General features: G+C 32.1%; 1 protein-coding gene and 1 pseudogene across 1 annotated transcript; one reads left to right on the plus strand and one right to left on the minus strand.

The window, feature by feature from the left end:
• Positions 1-4,486: 4,486 nt before the first annotated feature.
• On the plus strand, positions 4,487-5,777 carry LOC105767575 (putative clathrin assembly protein At1g25240; annotated as a pseudogene).
• Positions 5,778-9,356: 3,579 nt separating this feature from the next.
• Positions 9,357-16,260, minus strand: LOC128041072 (uncharacterized). The gene is made up of 2 exons (XM_052630388.1): positions 15,798-16,260; positions 9,357-9,684 (listed from the first exon to the last, which is right to left on the minus strand). The coding sequence occupies exons 1-2, from the start codon at positions 15,807-15,809 to the stop codon at positions 9,391-9,393; spliced, it is 306 nt and encodes a 101-aa protein (XP_052486348.1). The 5' UTR covers positions 15,810-16,260; the 3' UTR covers positions 9,357-9,390.
• Between the last annotated feature and the right edge of the window lie 4,060 nt (positions 16,261-20,320).

The raw sequence follows: 20,320 nt of genomic DNA on the forward strand, positions 1-20,320 counted from the left end.
AAATTGATATGTCAAATTGGGCCCGATTTTTCACTTAACGAGCTTATTTTCAAGTGTTTTTAATGTCTTTTTAGTATTTTTATGTAATTTTAGTTTTTACAAGTATATTTGTGAAATCACCTCTTTTTCCTTATTTTTTGATCCAAAATGGCCAAATATGTCATTAGGGACCCCTAATGTGTGATTGAAGTGTGTAGGGACATGTAGGAGGCCCAAATGGAGTGGAATTCAAGCCACAAGTAGTGGTATTGCGATATCGAGGCTCGGGGATCGCAATACCATTGACAGACTCGAAACAGAGAAGATTTAGGACCAAGTTATAAGGGTATCGCAATACTCGCCTCGTGACAACAACCCTTGAGTGGAGTGATTAGGATATCGTGATATCCTCCATTAGATATCACGATACCCCTATTGTGAGTGTACAAAAAATGATATCATGGGTAAAGTTTGTCCACTTGAAGCACCAATCAAAAGCCACCGTTCAAGGGCACTTTTGGGAAACATTTTTTTGGTGAGAAATCAGCTATTAAAAGCCACTCTTTGCTAAGAAAAAAAGAGGAGGTTGTGGTTTAGGTTTAGAAAGCTCTTTAGTTTAGGTTTTCTTTCATCTTTTAGTTTAGGTTTAGGGTAGTTTTCTTTTTTATAGCTTAGGGTTTACTTTTTCTACACATTTTCTTGTTAATCTTAGTGTTAATGGTAGTTAGTTAGGTTAGTTATTACCGTAGCTAGGTTTATTTACAACTTTAATCATTCTCCCTTTCTCGTAATGACATTTTTAACTTTAAGTTTAATGCATTTCAATTTCTTTTATGTTTAATTAGTTAAAGTTTGTTCATTTTATGTTCCTAGCTTTAGATTTCACTATTAGATGTTTCCATTTATCTTTATTGCAAGTTTTAAAGAGTAAAAATATCAACTTTTATGTTTTCCTTGGGGTTTATGTTCATGAATATTAAAGTTTTTATTTTTTGTTTGTTTACTTAATTTTTAACATGGATAACTAAACGCCAAAAGAGGTTGGTTAATAGAGATATGGGTAAGTTGATTTTTAGCTAAAAGACTAAATTCTAATAAATTGGATCAATTGAATGAACTTAAAAACTTAGGATTGACAACCCTAAGGGAACATCTAGGTAAGTGAGATCGAGAGGAGACCTTGTTCGACACCAATTCATTAGTCCCAAGTTAACCGATGAGATCGAGAGATAATTTGGATTAATTTGTCTAACTTGGTAAAATTGAGACCGAGAGGTAAAATGGAACCATTTTGGGTGTTCAAGCAATTTAGGACCTTAGTTCAAATTAATGAACTACATCAAATTTAACCAACACTTGATTGTTAGTTATTTGTGAATTTTTAGTACTTTTACAATCTTTATAATTTAGTCCTTAGGATAGTTAATTTATAAATTAGTGTTAAAAATATTTGTTTATGTTTTTTCGTACTATAGAGAATATTGAGTAGCTAGCTAGACTCCTTTCTTACGTGCAACTTTGAATAGAAATCATTAAATTAGTTTACTTATTTGGGTTTGATCCTTGGTAACACTATAAATATTATAACTGACCTGTACACTTGTAGTAAAACTGCACCTTAAATTTGCTTTATAAAATCATTTGTTTTAGGAGCATACGAGCACGCAGTCACTGACATGTCTTTAGTACGCCCAAAAGTTGCACTTGAAGACGTGTTGGTTAAAGTGAAGAATTTCATAGTCCCTGTCGACTTTGTAGTCGTTGATTTTGAGGAGATCAAGAGATCCCCATATTGTTGGGTAGGCCATTTTTAGCCACGTCTAGTGACCTGTCGTCAAATGTAGTAGCTAATTCAAGTCAATTCTGCACTTAAGGAGCTTGTTTTCTAAGCAATTTAGGATTTTATATTTCGTTTTCAGTATTTAGGCTTTAGGATTAAATATTAATAAAATAAGTGTTTTTTTCACACATTTTATAAGTGTGTGACCCAATAGGCTGACACGGTCCTTAAGTGGTACTAATTTGTTTAATTGAGTGTGTAGCATGAAGATGTAAAGGCCCAATTGACATGGAAACAAGGGACGAGTGATGCACAAGGCACAAAACAAATGACACAAGGCACAAAATGCATGTTGTGTAGTGCCATATCCTTGGTGTGGTGTGACACTGGTTGATGTGCTACCCAAGAATACTGAGGCTATTTTCATCCGCGCAATGAACTTTATATGAAGACCTAGTACATGCCGAAGACCTAATTTGGGCTACCAACACCACTATAAATAAGACATTAGAAGTCTGATGTAACTAATTTGTCCTAGACACCTTCAACAACCCTGGTAATTTAGGAGTAGGATTAGATTATTTTTCTTTCGACTTTTCATAACTCTTTTGTTTTTATCAAATAATCAATTTTGATCCAAGAGTTTATTTCTTATATTGAATTATTTCATATTATTTATTCTTACATTCTATTTAATTATTTATTCCAATCAATCAAATTGCTACCAGACTCCATATGATTAAAACAACCTTAAAAAACTAAGCAACACAAAACCTTGACCAACAAGACTAAGCATGCATGTTGGCATGGAAATATTTGCACTTTACGTTAACAAGAGAGGAAGGTCAAGACGGATGAATATTTTTTTAAAAAAATTATTTAGGAAAACTAAATCAATCAAATTAATTAAAAATATAAAATATTTATTTCCACATTTAATACTAATTTAGACAATAATTTGTATCAATTTGTTTTAATTATTAAATAAAAGGAATCAAAAATTAATTATGGAAAATTTTGTAAATCTTGATAGATTAATTATTAAAATGAAAATGAGAATGTTTTAAAAACTTAGTAATTTATACATAAAGAGTAAAATAGTCAAACACAAGGTATAATAAATAGTAATGAAATTCACTTGATCTAATATGATTTCAATTGAGAGCAATTTAACTAGATAGTAATAAAATTAGGTAAATGTAAATATGTTTTTAAATTATTTTAAATTGAAATTAAAAAATTGTATTTATTATAGGACACGTGTCATCTTTCAAGGCATTTCATATGTTAAAAATTTGTTTTTTTAAAAAAAAAAAACATATTACCTATATTAAACTAACAAAATAAAAAATTAGCTATTCTATCAATCTCAAGAACAAGTAATAGATCTTCTTGCATATGTGTACTCCTTATTGTAGCCATCTTTGCAATAAGATCCGTGATTTGGTTTGTCTCCCTTGGAAAATATTTTATCTTCCAATGTTGTATAGCTTGTAAAGTCATGTGTATCCTTCGTAACAAACCTGAGGAAGAATCTGCCAAATGAGCATCTTGAATGGCTTTGACTACCTCTAGATTGTTTGTATAGATCACAATCCTTTTGGACGAGGATCAAACCATGTAGAATACCCCAGAGTTTAGCATCGAAAACTGAGCAAAGCCCCAGATATCGATTGAATCCAAGGATCCATTCCCCTTCTTGCTTATTAATTACCCCTAGCAGCAGCAAATCCTGCATCCATCATAACAGTCCCATCAATGTATAGTTGAATCCAATTACCTCTCATAGAAGATTCATAAGTAGTTTCAAAGTGTTATGACGAGTTGCCTCTATGAGCTAAAAAATATTGTTTGGCCCAGCTCACAGAAGATTTCATAGTTTCAATGGAGCTCCAAGATATTCCTTGGAAAATAAAAAGGTTCCTATTCTTCCATATGCATCAAGCAATTATACCACAAAGACTTGCCCAAAGACTACCTGCATTAGGCAGCCAGATAAAAGAGCATAAGTCAGATCACCTGCAAAAAACGTGCTTTGAAGTTCCACCAGTACAACATGAAGCCAAACTTCTCTAGCCACTGGACAATCCCTAAGGACGTGAATTAAGTCTTCATCGCCATGCTGATATAAAGAACACGAACCATGTCGGCCAATACCCCTCTTTAACCATTTCATATTTGCTAGAAGGCGTTGATTGAATACTAACCATATATGTTAAAATTTTAGTTCTCTATATAAAATTGTTTCCTAAAAGGCTTGTATAACTTACTTTATAATTAAGTTATTTTTATAATTTTTTAAAGATTTTACAAATAATATGATTATAAAATTAAGTAAAAGTTATATTTTACATAACAATTTTAAATCAATTTTAGCAAAACAAAATATTTGATAAAAAATATATTTTTAAATTGTTAAAAAAAATACTCCTCAACTAATAAGTAAATTTAACCAAATAAACAAATCAAAGATTAAATGTTAAGTTATGAAAATCCTATCCATGATATTATCCTTTTATGTACTAACAAATGGGAAAGACGAGAATCATCGCCAGATAATTGTCACTAATTCAAGTAGTAGGCTCTATTGTTAGCTGTTGTTTTCCACACGGCTACCAATTATTGACTATTGACCTTTTGTAGAACCAATATTTTGTAGTGAAAGAGGAATAAAGGCAAAAGATACTTGCAAATCTGCCAAAGCTAGAATCGAGAGAGAAAGGGGATTCTGTCATCTTCCTTGTTTTGCGACGAATCAACACGAAAAGACCAAAAACAATGCTATGGAAATTGGTCTCCGCTGCAATCAAAGACAATAACAGCCTAATTAAGGCCAAATTTTCCAGAAAAGATTCCTGCAGGAATTACGATCTTGAGGCTGCCATTATCAAGGTCACGAGTCATGATAATTATAGCATCGATAGAAGGAATGCACAGATAGTTTTTTCGTGGATTCGGGCGTCCTCGATAAGCCTACGCCCTTTCGTTTGGGCGTTGTCTAAAAGGATGGAAAAGACGAGGAGTTGGGACGTTGCCCTTAAAGGGCTGATGCTCATGCATGGCGTTCTGCGTTGTAAGGTCCCAGCTGTTCAAAATATGGGTCGTTTGCCGTTTGATTTTTCGGATTTCACAGACGGACATTCCAAGTTGAGCAAAACATGGGGTTTCAATGCTTTTATACGTGATTACTATGCGTTTCTAGATAAAAGAGCGGCGCTCTCATATGATCAACACAATCAAAAGGCCCAGCATCGACATCCATTGATGTTGCAGAGTCTTTTGAACGTCCAAAATTTGCAATTTCTGCTTGGTTTGTTGCTAAAAGTTAGGCCTCTAGCGGATAATATGAATGTTGGTTTAATTATCGAAGCCATGAATTGTTTCACCGTTGAGATATTCGACTTTTATAGTAAATTTTGCAATGAGATTGCAAAAGTGTTCTGAAAATACATTCCATCAATAAACTCGAAGCCGAATTGGCGCTCGAAATCCTTCAAAAGGCGACGGAACATGCCGAAGAAATTTCCCTGTTTCTCGATTTTCGCAGCGAATATTACGGAACTCCGACAAACGCCAACGAACTTCCGACGGTCACTCAGATTCTCGAGGAAGATGTTCAACAAAAACTTGAGAGGATCGCCAATGGCGATTCTGACAAGACTTGCAGAGACATTGGTTTCGTAGAAAACGATAAAATGGCAAAAGATTTGACAAAAGAAAACCTTATTGATGCCATTGTTGGACAAATAGATAAGACGAAGGTATCAGGTTTGGAGACAATAATAACAGACAAGTGGGTGGTTTTTTATGAAAATGTAAACGTCAATGGAATTAAAAACATCAACACCGTTGCTGAAGAAACCGCAGGTAAAGATCTAAACCTTATACCCATTTATCATTATGAAATTCCCGATTTAATCACTTTCTAGCCATCAGTGCTGCTTTAGCAACAATTCTTTCATTCTTTTTGACAAATAAATATATAAAACAAGAAAATTCATGAGATTGAGTTTATGAATCAACTGCCTTCTTATTTTATTTCCTTTTCTTATCAATCTATTTATTCATCTATGTATATTTTCCATGGACATATATGCGAGAAGTTTGATTTTATGTTTATGTGAATACGGTAGGAAGTGATGACTAAACTCGTAGTGGTTATTGCTTTGGTCCCGGCTATACCAATTTAAGAGTCGGGTTATTTAATTGTGTAGTTCATACAAATTAAGTTTTAGACAAAATATTTTTAAATTTGTGAAGACTTGATTTTGATTTAAGCTTAGGTAAATATATATATTTATATATATATAAGTTAAATAGTTAAACTATAACCTAACATTACATAAGAATTAAACCTTTTAACATGGTCATATAATGGCTTAAACTTACAAAAGTGTTTGAATAAAGGTTCCACATTCACTTTAGTCTAGTTTGTAGTTAAAATTAGGTGGATGTTGATGTGTTTAGCATAAAACATATGACAATTGAATCATATATTGCTTGAAAAGAAAAGAAGAATAACACAAATTTTAAAACTTGATATATGACATTTGAGAAGCTCTTATTTGAGCATTTTCAAAAAGGTTTAGTCATTTGAGCATTTTTAAAAAGTTTGACCTTTATTTGACCATTTTAAAAATTTAACATTTATTTTAGCATTTTTATAAATGTTACTCTCTTATATAATCATTTTGAAAATTTAAATCTTTATATAAATAACTGTTAGACCCCATTTTAGGCTTTTTAGTAAAGAAAAAATTCAATTACGATCCATCCTAGTGCAGAGACAGATCCCAATATTACTTTTTTATAAGAGAAAAGGGATAAAATTGTTTAAGTTTTAAAACGGAAATTAAATAACAACTAAAGACCTAATATCAACCTAAGTTATTTGTGGACACCTACCTCCCAACATCTTTTTCTTCTTTCTATCGTTTCTTTAATTTTTCTCAAAAAGAAAAGTTAAGGTCTTCATTCCGGGGTGAAGAAGGAGCTAAGCCCAAATAATTAAGAAAAGAAAACTGCCCGGCTAGCCCACGGGTCCATTGATGGATGATTAGGGGTGCATTGGATTCGACCTAGTTTACTTGATGCTCCTTGTCTACTATAAATTTGGGTCTAACCCCATTTATCATTGTATGTCATATGTAATATATGGAAGGCCGTATTCAACTTGATTAAGAAATATGCAAATGGTGTGGACAGTAAAAGTTGCAACTTGCAAGAAAGTTTAGAAAACTCCATGAAAGGATATTTTCTTGGAAACTCAACTTGATTAAGACTTTAAACCCCCCACGATATACCACAAGTTGTGGATAGGCTACAAGAAAAGTTCCTGTTTGGTTTCCATCAAAATCCGTTGATGACAACTTAACTACTGGTTCTATGTCTAAGTTTACAATAATTCGTGGACTCCGACGTGTTCTTTTCCGACATTAACAAGCATTAAGGTTAGAGAACCTCCATTCTCTAAAATTCCATGCACGTTTTACTTGTTTGAATATCCGAGACCAAAGGAATATTTGCAGCTATATATTTTCTTTATTGGGATTTCTTAATTATAGTTTTGGAATAAAAGAAATATTTGCACATATACTACAATTCAAACATAAACTCAATCAATGTCATATTTTAAAAATTACTCAATAAACTAACTTGTTTAAATCGCAAGTTCATGAAACCTAAATTTTAGCATGAAGGCCTAGACAACACAAGGGGTTTGATTCTCTATCCAAAAGATGGATTTTGTTAGTAATTTTGATTGTCTGTTTCATATAATTGATCCACTTCCTATTTGAACAGTAGTTAGAAAAACAATAACAGTGCGTTCGGTTCGCTGTATTGGATTAGAGGTGTAATAGTAAATCAACTGTTTGGTTGAATGTAATGGAATAGAGGCGTAATAGTAATCTTGTGTTTGGTTGAATGGAATAGAAGTGTAATAGCATAATGGAAAAAACTAAAATGACTAGAATACCCTTAGCATAAATTTGTTTTGGTAAATGATTATTGTTATTGTTATTTAAATTTTAATAAGGTTATTATTATCAATAATAAATATTTTAATCATATTTAAACATAATTATTATTAAACCCATTTTAATTAAAATCTATAATTTCATAAAATTCTTAATAATTAGCGAAATTTGTTTTGGTAATTATTATTATTATTATTTAAATTTTAATAAGATTATTAATATCAATAATAAATAATTTAATCATATTTAAACATAATTATTATTAAATATATTATAATTAAAATATATAATTTAATAAAATTCTTAATAATTAATATTCTTATATGAATTTACTCAAATCATAATATATGATCTTGTAAAACATAAATTAACATAATTATTATTAAATATATTATAATTAAAATATATAATTTAATAAAATTCTTAATAATTAATATTCTTATATGAATTTACTCAAATCATAATATATGATACTATAAATGAAAATTTGAAATAATTAGTATTAAATATATTTTATTTAAAATATATGATTTAATAAAATTTAAAATAATTATAACTAATAAATTATATTTTATGAATTTGTATAATTTAAAATAATAATTATTACATATAATTTAATAATTAATATTAAATTTCATAAAATTCTTGATAATAAATTTTCTTATATGAATTTATACAATTTAAAATAATTAATATTAAATATAATTTAACGATGATATATAATTTCATAAAATTCTTAATAATAAAATGTTCTTATATGAATTTACTAAAATCAATATATAACTTGAGAATTATATTCGCATAAACATAATTAACTTATATTAAGAAAAGGTTAGATGAAAATGAAATTGTACATCATAATCCATATGTTATATAGTTTTACAACATCAAAAGTTTGAACATTGATATTTAATGGTGAGAAAGAAATCTTGACCCATTCAAATCGGACAATGAAGGTAAACTAAAGAAAACGATCATTTGAGTTGGATGATCGGAATTTTACTCAAAGCATCATACCGCTGATCGTCGGTTAAACCTTCAATTGACCATAAGGCTGAATATAAATTTGAAGCTTTCTCTTCCATCTTTTCCTCTGACTTCTGCTGAACTACCACCTCGGAGGCCATAGTCCTACTGATTTGATCACCAACGGCCTGGATTTTTTCCCCCAACAAAGTGGCAGCCTCCTCAAATGAAGAATACACATTATCACGAGCATTAGATTTCTTCTTTCTCTTGTTTGAAGATGAGGAACCCCCTTGGTCTCTATCTCCTCGCGGATCTGTACCAGAAACATCCATGTCGTCTAAAGAGACGTCGACCTTGATCATAGAATGTGTTTCTCTCTTCATTCATATCGTAATACGTTCATCCTCGATGTATTTCTTCAAGAACATCAGATTTGTTTGAGCGTCTTTCCCATCGCCGATCTCTTGCGTATATCGCATGAAGTTGGTTGTAGTAAGGAAAGAACGATGTCCGAACCGAGAGGCTTCTTTGTGACTCTAAAAAATGAGGAAATCATATTAGTTATAAGTTTTGTAAAAACAAATAAATACTTGAAATACATTTTACCTTTACATAGGATTCCCAAACTGCATCTTCAGCAACAACGAGCTGCCTATGCTCGTCCCAACCAAAACCACTGTTGTTTTAGCCATTAAGCATGTCGTAGATGACTGACCATTCCCTTTTTAGGCACCTAATCCGAGATTCAATATTTGGTTTCGCCTTCAACATTGCTCTTGGTAAAGCCTTTTCTAGCATTTTCTCTAGCTCGTTCAAATAACCGGCTTTGAACCCGGTATCAGCATTAAATGTTCCTACATTGTGCAAATCCACCATGCAAGAAACCAAGGTTGCATCCTCCTCTGGAACCCATTTTCTTTTGCTTCCTCGAGAAGCTTGAGAAGAAGCACCCGTTGGTGGAACACCTGACATATTGTTCTTAAGAAAAAAAAAACAAATTAACATTATTTACTATTTTGAATATCATTTAATTGTTGGGTGAACAGTTTATAATATTATATCGGTAGTTCAATACTAAATTTAAATTTATAACACATGCTTAATGAAAAGATAATTACATTATAATTCAACAAAGTTTAGTACAATACAGAATTTTAATCAAAGACCACCAAAGTTTCATAAAGTAGATACATAAAATAACATCAACAAATCAATTCAAACTGAATTTGTCCCTAAACCTAACTAATTTCTAGATGCTTGCCATTCATCGAACATTTGGTTGGCTAGTTCCATCCTCCAAGTTGCCCAAGCATCCGATGGATGAATATTTGTGATATTCGGTTCATCGTCATCCACCACATTACTAGGTAATCCTTCTCCCACCTCCGCTTCAATGGGATTAATACTCATATGGATTCGAATAAAATTATGGAGCAAACAACATTCAATAATAATTCTATTGTGCACCCTTACAGGATAAAACGATGGACTCCTAAGTATTCCCCATCTAAGTTTTAATAAGCCAAAGCATCTTTCAATGACATTACGTCTTGAGGCATGTTTCATATTAAAAACTCTTGCGGAGAACTTGGTGATAACCACGACGCCACTCGTTCGGATGATATCATTGTCCTCTAAATGGTGCAAGAAATCCTCACAATTTGTGTATCCAAGATCAACTAGATAATAACAACCTATAAAATAAATTGGCTAAAAAATGATTAATTCAGCAAACAAAGTTTAATCTTAATGAATAATTCAAATTCCTCTAAGTATACACTGTACCATGAGGAACTTTTAGTCCATGTCTTCTACTAATGGCATCTCGAAGCACCCGTCCATCGGCAACTGAACCTTCCCAACCAGGAAGAACATAAACAAATTACATCTCAGGTGTACAAACACCTAGCATATTTGTTGCTATGTCACCTTTTCGGGTTCGATATCTAGGTTTATCAACTGTTGGCACCCTAATCTTTATGTGGGTTCCATCAAGAGCACCTAAGCAATTCTATATCACATGATATAAAACCTTGTGTTAGAATACTAATTTAAACCTAAGTCAACTAAATGTTGTACAAGCTATATATAAAACTCAGTCTACTACCTTAAACCATTTCCACCTTGTGTCAGAAGAATCGGTTGTAATTGGCTCCGGCTTTTTAAATAAGACATCTTGTAAGCGTATGACAGCATTTAAAACACTATGAAATGCTCTGCTTACAGTTTCCCCGGACCTTCTAAAGTGTTGCTTGATAACTCGATTTTTCAGGTGATGGGAGATGATATGTAAAAACATTGCTACTTGCTCATCAACAAGCATGAACCTTGACGACTTCAATCCCCCTATCGATTCTAACATCTCACATAGTTTAAAAAAGGCAGTTCTATTCATCCTAACTTGTTCAATACAAGTCTCGTCACTAGCATATACAAGCCTCTTCACATAATCCCGTTTTGCATAAAAATCTAAGGTATAGGACCTAATCCTTGGTCTATAAGTCTGTAGGCTAAGGCTGGCACCCATTCTAAACAAGAACCAAATCGCAATTCTACAGATTTTCAACCATATTGTCAATGCAAGACCAATTCTTCTACGCCTCACACTTTGTGCAATTAAAGACAGACGAGCCATTACTGCAACATATTAAAATTAGAACACACTATCAATGAATTGAAGTTGCAATTACACATTATCAAATAAAAATAAACAATACAAATTTAGAACACACGAAGCAAAATAGTATCTACTAAATGATATCGTTGCAACAAAGTTAGATATTTTGGTTGGCCACATTTTTTTAAAAAAAAATCCTAATTATTAATAAATTGTATTACTAAATAATTAGAAGGTTAAAAAGTGAAAAGATTTTCTAAGCAACATTATTTTTTGGATTGTATGAGGATTTGCTTTAATGATCTTCTTTCTCTTGTTTTAAAACTTTTATAACATTTTAAATTTAAATTGAAGTTATTAAAATATTAAATTTCGTGCTTTTTAATAAAATATTAAAGTCCTTATTTTAATTATTGATTAGTCCTTATTTTAATAAAATATTAAAGTCCTTATTTTAATTATTGATTAGTCCTTATAGCAATAAAATATTAAAGTCCTTATTTAATTATTGATTAGTCCTTATTTTAATAAAATATTAAAGTCCTTATTTTAATTATTAATTAGTCCTTATAGCAACAAAATATTAAAGTCCTTATTTAATTATTGATTAGTCCTTATTTTAATAAAATATTAAAGTCCTTATTTTAATTATTGATTAGTCCTTATAGCAATAAAATATTAAAGTCCTTATTTAATTATTGATTAGTCCTTATTTTAATTATTGATGTAATTTTTAAAATCAAATGATTCAACTAAAAATTATTATAGAATACAACTTATTTTAAAATATACATTTTATCAATGAATGTTTAATTTTTTTTCAATTTTATTTTCCGAGTTACAAGATCCCATTAGCTATAAATAATGTTACATTTTATCGATTATATTAGAATTTTAACTTCCACTCTCAAAATAACTTTTATTATTATAATTTATGATTCATAAATTTGTTAAGAAATGTATAAATAATTTAATCAACAATTATAACTTAAATATGGAAGCTCCACTTTCAAATAAATTTATCAAACAAGACACTAATTGCAACATGTACTTGATTTCTTGAAAAGTTGTTTGAGTAAAGATATCATTGTACTTTGTCAAGATTTTAAGATCGAGCAAAATCTGATTCCATTCCAAGTAAATTTATACATATACGGTCATTATAAAACTCTCAAACCATAGTAAGTATGTGTTTTCATGATATTCACCAAAACATATACTTATATATATGTGTCAATAGTAATTCATGCTTTAGCCGATTTTACCATTTTATCTATTAAGACAGAGTACATGCTTATGAAATATAAACACCAATCCAAATCACATAGTCCCATACATCTTCTAAACAAGTATGTTCAAATTTTCCTATTTATTAAATACTATATTCCCAAATACCGAATGATCTCATATCAATACCTTAATTAACTTAAGCCACTGTTGCACCAAACATGTACAACTTGAATAGCAATTTATTGAACTATACATACAAGCTATCGATTAACATATGAATTTCGGCCTAAAACTTACAAATTCATAAATTGCATTTCACCTAAAACCATGCATTATATCACTCAAAAGGAACCAAGTACAAAACCAAATATACATACTTACCAATCAGCATTCTTCCTCTAACAAAAAATAGTTACATTTCCAATCATCCATCATTTTGATTATATTATAACAAAAAACCACTTATCACACACACCCACACAAAATTCCAAACACATGCTTTCAGTTGTTTCACGCTCTTAGGAGAATACCCTAAACACTATGTTCGAATCTTGTCATCCGTAGAAAAATCAAAATCAACAATTAACACAATTAATCAGAAGACTGCAAGTTTGCACATTATTTTGAGCATTACTGCCATTGATAAGCAATCCAGGCAGCAATTAACATAATCAATCACGCGACCGGAAAGCAAGAAAAAACAGAATAAGACGAACTCAACAACCATTCAGAAAATTTGCTCAGAGCTAAGATCTTTTAAGCTCTAATGCTTAGTTACCAATAACAAATTAAATTCTTAAATTCCCTTGCACTTAAAATAGGAGAATAAAGATTTAACAAGCAGATAGAACCATCATGATCTACCAGATTAAAGATAAAATAGAAATTGGAGAACAAAGAAACAAAAATTGACATTCCCATTAGGCAATTAGATCAAAACAAGAATTAAGCAAAAAAATAAACAAAACCCATTAAAACTAACAAAATCAAGCATACCCAGATCAATAAACATGAAATTAAACACGACAAAATGGAGATCCAAACGAGTTATAACCCAAAAAACTAGCCAAAAACAAAAGTTACCTTCAAAGAGAATACTCCTACTGGTATTGGAGATCAAAAAAGGACTCGAAAATTACAACAGAACAAACAAAAATCCAAGATTAGCAGAGAAGAGAGAACAAAAATCCGACTATTGTTTTCAAAGGATTGTCGGTCCTATGCTGATGAATAAAGACATACATGCATAATTTTCCCTACAATATCCATAATAACAATATCAAATGAAAATAGTATGCATTTCGGGTAGCCTAACCAACAAATGTTCCTACATTTCAATCGCACCCGTCCATCCAAACAAAAAAACTATGGAAAACTAACCTGTTAATCAGCAAATCGGGGCACAATGAAGAAGAAACTGTAATGAGAAAAGGGGAAACCGATTAGATAAAAATAATAGAAAAGGTTGACCTCGAATTCGACAGAGAGGAAAACTAACCGATGACGCAAATCGACAGAGAGCAAATCGACAGAGAGCAAATCGGCCGAAAAAGAAAAGAAATGAAACGAGGGGAGCAAGCTTGAAGGAACGGAAGAGGAACACATGGGATCGGGGGAGGGTAAAACAGGAAGGGTTTGCTGAAGCCGTTCCTAATCTGGGCAGAAGGGGGGAATAGAAATCGGTGCTTTTCACCGATTAGGAAAATAACGGAATACACGCGTATTAGTAATACGCTGAACCAAACGGCGGATTAGAGAGGTATTATGTGGGGCCCACCGATTAGGGGTGTATTGGCATAGCCAATACACCAAACCAAACAAGCTCTAAGTGTTTATATTTTTGTTGGCACTTTCTACTTATATAATTTATGTAATTATTTCATATACTTAGACAACAAATGTAGGTAATATCGTTTGTAAAAGGGAATAGATATGATGGAGTATAATATTATCCTGTGGATAAATTTCTTGAAGAGAAATGAAGAAGTTAAAAAAAGGATGGATTCTATTCTTATCACATGAAGAACTTGAAGTTATTGGAGATATATTTTTACAGGATTACTTTTAAGTTATTATTGATAATTTGTGACATCCTACACTCAACCAGATCACTAGATTCTAGTGTGAGAGGTCACATTCCGTTGCCAAAACAACTCTGATTAACTCGATGCAATTTCAAAATGTTTAACATGTAATTATCATATATTCCAAAATAATCTTCATTCATATTCATATACATATATTTTAGATGTTATTCGACTTTGTTTAACACGTCTCAGGGTTTTTTAGGGTCAAAAAGGGAATCAGGACTCGTATCCAAACTCAATTTATCAAAATTCATCTAAATGTCTTGAGACATGTTGTCCATCTCTCAGGACCAGCTTCCCCTATTTCAAACCCCTAGCTTCGATGCTTATTGTCAAGGAGTCCTTGTCTCGAGATAATAGCACTCATGTCTCGAGACCATGTCTCAAGACATAGCTCTCCTATTTTGGACCCATATATTCGTTGTTTGGTGTCTCGAGACCATAAGGTACATGCCTCAAGACCATTACCCAAAAATGCATGGAATGATCATTTTTGTTCATAGTGTCTCGAAACCAACATACCAAAATGTCCAAAATGCAACATTTCAAACATGGAAATGGTGTCCAATGTCACCCAAGTTATACCAATACAATACCATGCCAAAACACATACATTTAACTTGTGAAAACATATTCAAAATATTAAAAAACATGCCATCCAATGTCACATATTATCATATTGATAGAAAGAAAATAAGCCCAGCTAAAACATACATATAATCAAACAAAATTAGATAGCTAAGTTCAACTTTAGGACACTCAAATGTCCAACAAGTACCAATGCATATCATAAGACCCAAAAGTGATATTTGACCATGTGACTCAACCTAGGTACATGCCTTTAACCATTTACAAGGAAAAGAACGTAAACTTGGTCTAAGTTGAGTTATTGAACATTGGATGCTTTACGAGTCCTTTATGTTGGATCTAGTGCCCTATGTAACACCACTTACCCGGTCTGGTCACTGGACTTGAGTTACAACTCCTATATACCTTATTCACCACCACATGTTGCCCCAGCGGACTAACAACAACATGACTAACAATTTCTTCTACCCCAATTCCCAATTTATCAGACACCATACTAGAAACATAGGAATGAGTAGAACCAATATCAATCAATGCAAAGTATGATATAGAATGAATCGTAAAGGTACCTGTAATGACATTAGATGTGTCACGATCCTCTCGACGTCTAGTTACATAAACCAATGTCAGTTGTCTAGCCTCAGTCCTGGTCGAATTTTAACCTGGTGCTCTATGACCTCGACCCATTGTACCCGTCACACCAGTCGCGACTCTAGAACCACCATTCCTACCCTGACCACGACCCCTCAGAGGTAACTACCCAGAATCCTGAGTCTGAGTCATAGCTTGCATCTAACCAGTAGGCCGTGGACAATATTTCACTCAATGCTTAGTAGACCCACATTTCAGACATGCCCCAAACTTTTTCCAACACTCTCCCAGATGATGCCTATCATAATACCCACAAATCAGAATTTTCCTTAACCTAGATGAACCTCCACACTACCCCCTACAACACTCTACTGTGATCTGCCCTCTTTGGCTCGCTTCAAAGGTTGCGAAAATGAGCCAGTAGGACTTGAATCCCTCTTACTCTAGGCCTCGTTCTTATCACACTTCTCTCTCTCAATTTGCTTAACCTCCTCTACAATTTTAGTAGCTACCATACCTAGAGCATAAAGACTCAACCTTAAAAATTTGATCTCATACTCGGCCACAGTCTTATCACCCTGTTTCAACTCAATAAACTCCAACCTACGAGCCTCAACATGTTTTGTACCTACATACTTTTTCTGAAAAGCCTCCTGAAAATATTCCCAAGTTAGACGTTCTACCGAGTACCCCTTACTACAATCTGTAACCAACGATATGCCTCATCTCTCAGTAAAGACACTGTACCCTTCAACTTCTTCTCTGGGGTACAATCTATATCCTCTAGAATCCTTTTTGTAGCCTCCATCCAATACTCGACTACAGTTAGGGTTATTCCAGCCACACCCCTAAATAACTCAGCTTTATTAGCCAGGAGCCTCTCAGTCACTGATCCACGACCACTCGATCCAGACTGGTTTTCAACAACCCTTTGAAGCACTCTTAATATAGCATGAGACAATGCATCATCTCCCCTTTCTTGATCCCTGCCAACAGAGGCAGGTGAGTCCTCTCTAAGATCAGCCTCGGTAATTGGAGTATCATCTTTTGCCACAAGCAGCTCAACTTAAGTAGCTCAATGTGGCCTACCTCCATTTCACCTACCTCGAGTGCTCATAGTGAATTCCTGGATGTCTATAGTCTAGCGTATATCTACAGGTTTAGAGAATACATTAGTTAGTTAGGAACGATATTGAAGTCTCAAAATTATTTTAAAAACATTGTAAAAATATATGTAGCATGGTACCTGACAAAATCCTTTTTTTTAAATATGCATGCAGATCATACTTAACCCACAGTTCGAGTTTTAAAACTCGACTCTGATACCACCAAATGTATCCTCCATAAGCCGACCCAAACGTTATAGCTAAATTATGAAGGTCACCCTAGCCACCGAAATGGCCCATTAAAATAGTCATTTTAGTTAAAAGGATTAAGATGCAAAAATTTCAAATTTTCATAAAATAAATTGACACTTATTAGAAAGGTATCGATTTAAGTATCGATACGATTTGGGCATTCTGTCAATTTTTATTTTTATTTTAAAACAATACATTATTGGTAGGTACTGATACGCTTTAAAGGTACCGATACCAATTTGGCATTCTATTTCTTTTGAAAACTATTTATATGCTCAAGTATCGATACTTAATGTAAAGGCATCAATATTTTATTTCAAAATTGGTGAATATCACTTTTTAGAAAACTATTTTGTTTGAATTTCAAAACACGTATCAATTTAACCCATTTTAAGGAAACATCAATTTGTTTTAGTGTTTTCTTTTATTTAATTTTAGTTCCAAAGTTGTGAGAAAAATCTTATTTTGAATGATTTTAAAATAATTTAACAACCATAAAATTTGATAATACTTTGAAATGTCATATCTTTATGTATTAATTGCATATATATTTTGAGTATGAACCTACTAATTTGGGATTTTTTGGGTTTTTATAATATAGGGACTAAATTGAAGGCAAAAGGAGATTTGGGGTATCAACATGCAAATAGGGAAGAAATGGGTCAGCATGCGAATAGGGAAGAAATGCTGACCCATTTTAAGTTTTAAAATTCAAATTTAGATCTAATGCTACTGGCCACAACTGAAACTATTAAGATATTATACTAACACCAATAGATAAAATTAGCAACCAAATATGCACAATTAAACCCTTATACATTCAGCCAACACATTCATACACACACATGACAACACACGATTAAGACACATACCTTTACCTACATGCCGGTGTGGCACCCTCACCCCTCTAGTGTACTTTTATGGTTCAGATTCGATCTGATCTTACCTAGATCTGTTCCTTTAATTGACATACACATGATAATACAACATTAGAATCGACATTAGCCAAATTCAGGAACTGTAGCAAACTAATTAACTAAGACAAAAAAGAGCAAACTGAAACTCAATTACAAACTTGAAATAAAAGTTTAACTGATACAAGAAGGTTTTCACTTACTGATCTACAACAAATAGAAACGAATCTATCGATGATAGTTTCAAGTGTCAATGGGATTTGGATGAACGGAGTGTGATTTGGCAAAGGGGATGAAATGACAACCCAAGGGTGGTGAAAATTATTAATGTGGTGGCAACAAGGGGTAATCCCAACATTGAAGATACGACGACTAGGAAAAGAAAGAAATGAGAAGGAGAAAAGAAAAGAAGAGATAGGATGAGATGAAAAAAGAAAGAAAAAGAGAGGGAGAGGGAGAGGGAGACGGTGCAAGGGAGAGGAGAAGAGAGGAAGAGAAGAGGCAGCTAGGGAAAACAAAAAAGAGAAAATTAGAAAATTTTAGGGTTTAGGGGCGACAACAGAAACAAAAGGAATTATAAAAAAGGGGTCAGCCAAGCATAAGTAGGTTTAAATACCTAGGGTTTCAGCACTAGGGTTTCTCGACATTAGAATAGGCGAGTTGAGGAAAAAGATGAGAAGGGAGTTAGGGCTTAGGGTTTTTCAGAAGTTCTTAACAGACCAATCCTAGACAAAGGCTCAATTACACGCCAAAGCAGAATATAAATTAATTTCGACATTACAAATTTAATCCCAAAAATTTAACCCACATTTTGGGGCATGACATATTCAATATGAAAAGGTAGATTAGGCTTAAGCTAATAGTTGTACCAGCTTAATTATTGAGTAAAATCATTCTCTGCGTGAAGCTTCTTAAAGGTATGATTGATGAACTCAAATTACAGTAACAAATATTGTGTTGATATTTCTTCTTGTGCTACTTTCCTTGCAAATGTATTTTATTCTTTTTTTTCTTTTCTCAAGTTTTGTTCCAACAACTTTTAAAACAAATGCAAAGAAAAGATTATTTCAGAAATTCAAAAAGTGTAAAATGAGTGTATTCATGATTAACTTTCAAATTTATGAATTTTTTGACATTTATTTAGTGCTTACTTTAATTGGATGTAAACATTTTTAAAAGTAATGAAATCGATGATTTTATTGCTTTCAAATATATAATCATGTTTTTAAATATATATAAATGTTAACTGAATGATAAATGATATATATAGATTACCAAAACATATATTTCGTCATCATGAAATCCATATTCAAATCTAGTTTTTGATGGCCGGGATTTATTTAAATATTTGAATAGTTAGCTTCTGATAAATGTCTGATCATTCTATAAGAAAAGTATATACTTAATTGTCATAATTTATTATCTTGGTTTATATTGGTGGGTCTGATTTGAAAGAAAAGATTTATGCATGAAATCTTTTATTGGGCCCTCCTTATCTAGATAGCCCGAACTGATGCTATAATTAAGCATTCATTCAACTTGATTAAATTTTATAGGAGAGTAAAAAGCGAACTTAAACTCACTTCTTTTCTTAGATTAATAATAAGGTTAATATCAATTAAATTAAAATTCAATGAATATTTAAATTGTGTTTGCTCGATAACTTACAATGATTGGATGGAATTTGAGTGTTTATTTTAGATAAATCCAAATTATAACTTGCCAGTTAAGTTTCTTGTTTTGCATCTAATTAAATGAAGGAATCTAACACACATTTAATTGGTTGTCTAACTTGATAATGGTCCAACCGAATTCAAAATCATTTTTTACTCAAATCCAAATAATAACTTACAATCATAAGTTTGCTATTTATACTCTAATCAAATGATTTTGATTTTCAAAAAGAAAAAAAATGAAAGGATCTTAGTACATATTTGATTTGATGCCCCTCAATTATTAGTTGGGAAAAGTCTCTTTCACTATAATACCTTCACAGACCTCTCATCACCAACATTTCTACCATAACCTCTCGTTTTCCTTCCAGATTTTCCTGGAAAACAGACAAGAAAAACAGAAGATAAACCCAGGTTATATGATTATGGCTTGTCCAGCTTTAAATTTCTCAGAAAAGAGAACTGAATTATCAAACAAAACCCAGAAAAATTACAACAACGAATATTGAAGCTTCAAAGTGGTTACATTTACTCCATATATTAAAAAACAAAAAGC

The sequence above is a fragment of the Gossypium raimondii genome, chromosome 5, assembly GCF_025698545.1.
Source record: "Gossypium raimondii isolate GPD5lz chromosome 5, ASM2569854v1, whole genome shotgun sequence".
NCBI classification, from domain to species: domain Eukaryota; kingdom Viridiplantae; phylum Streptophyta; class Magnoliopsida; order Malvales; family Malvaceae; genus Gossypium; species Gossypium raimondii.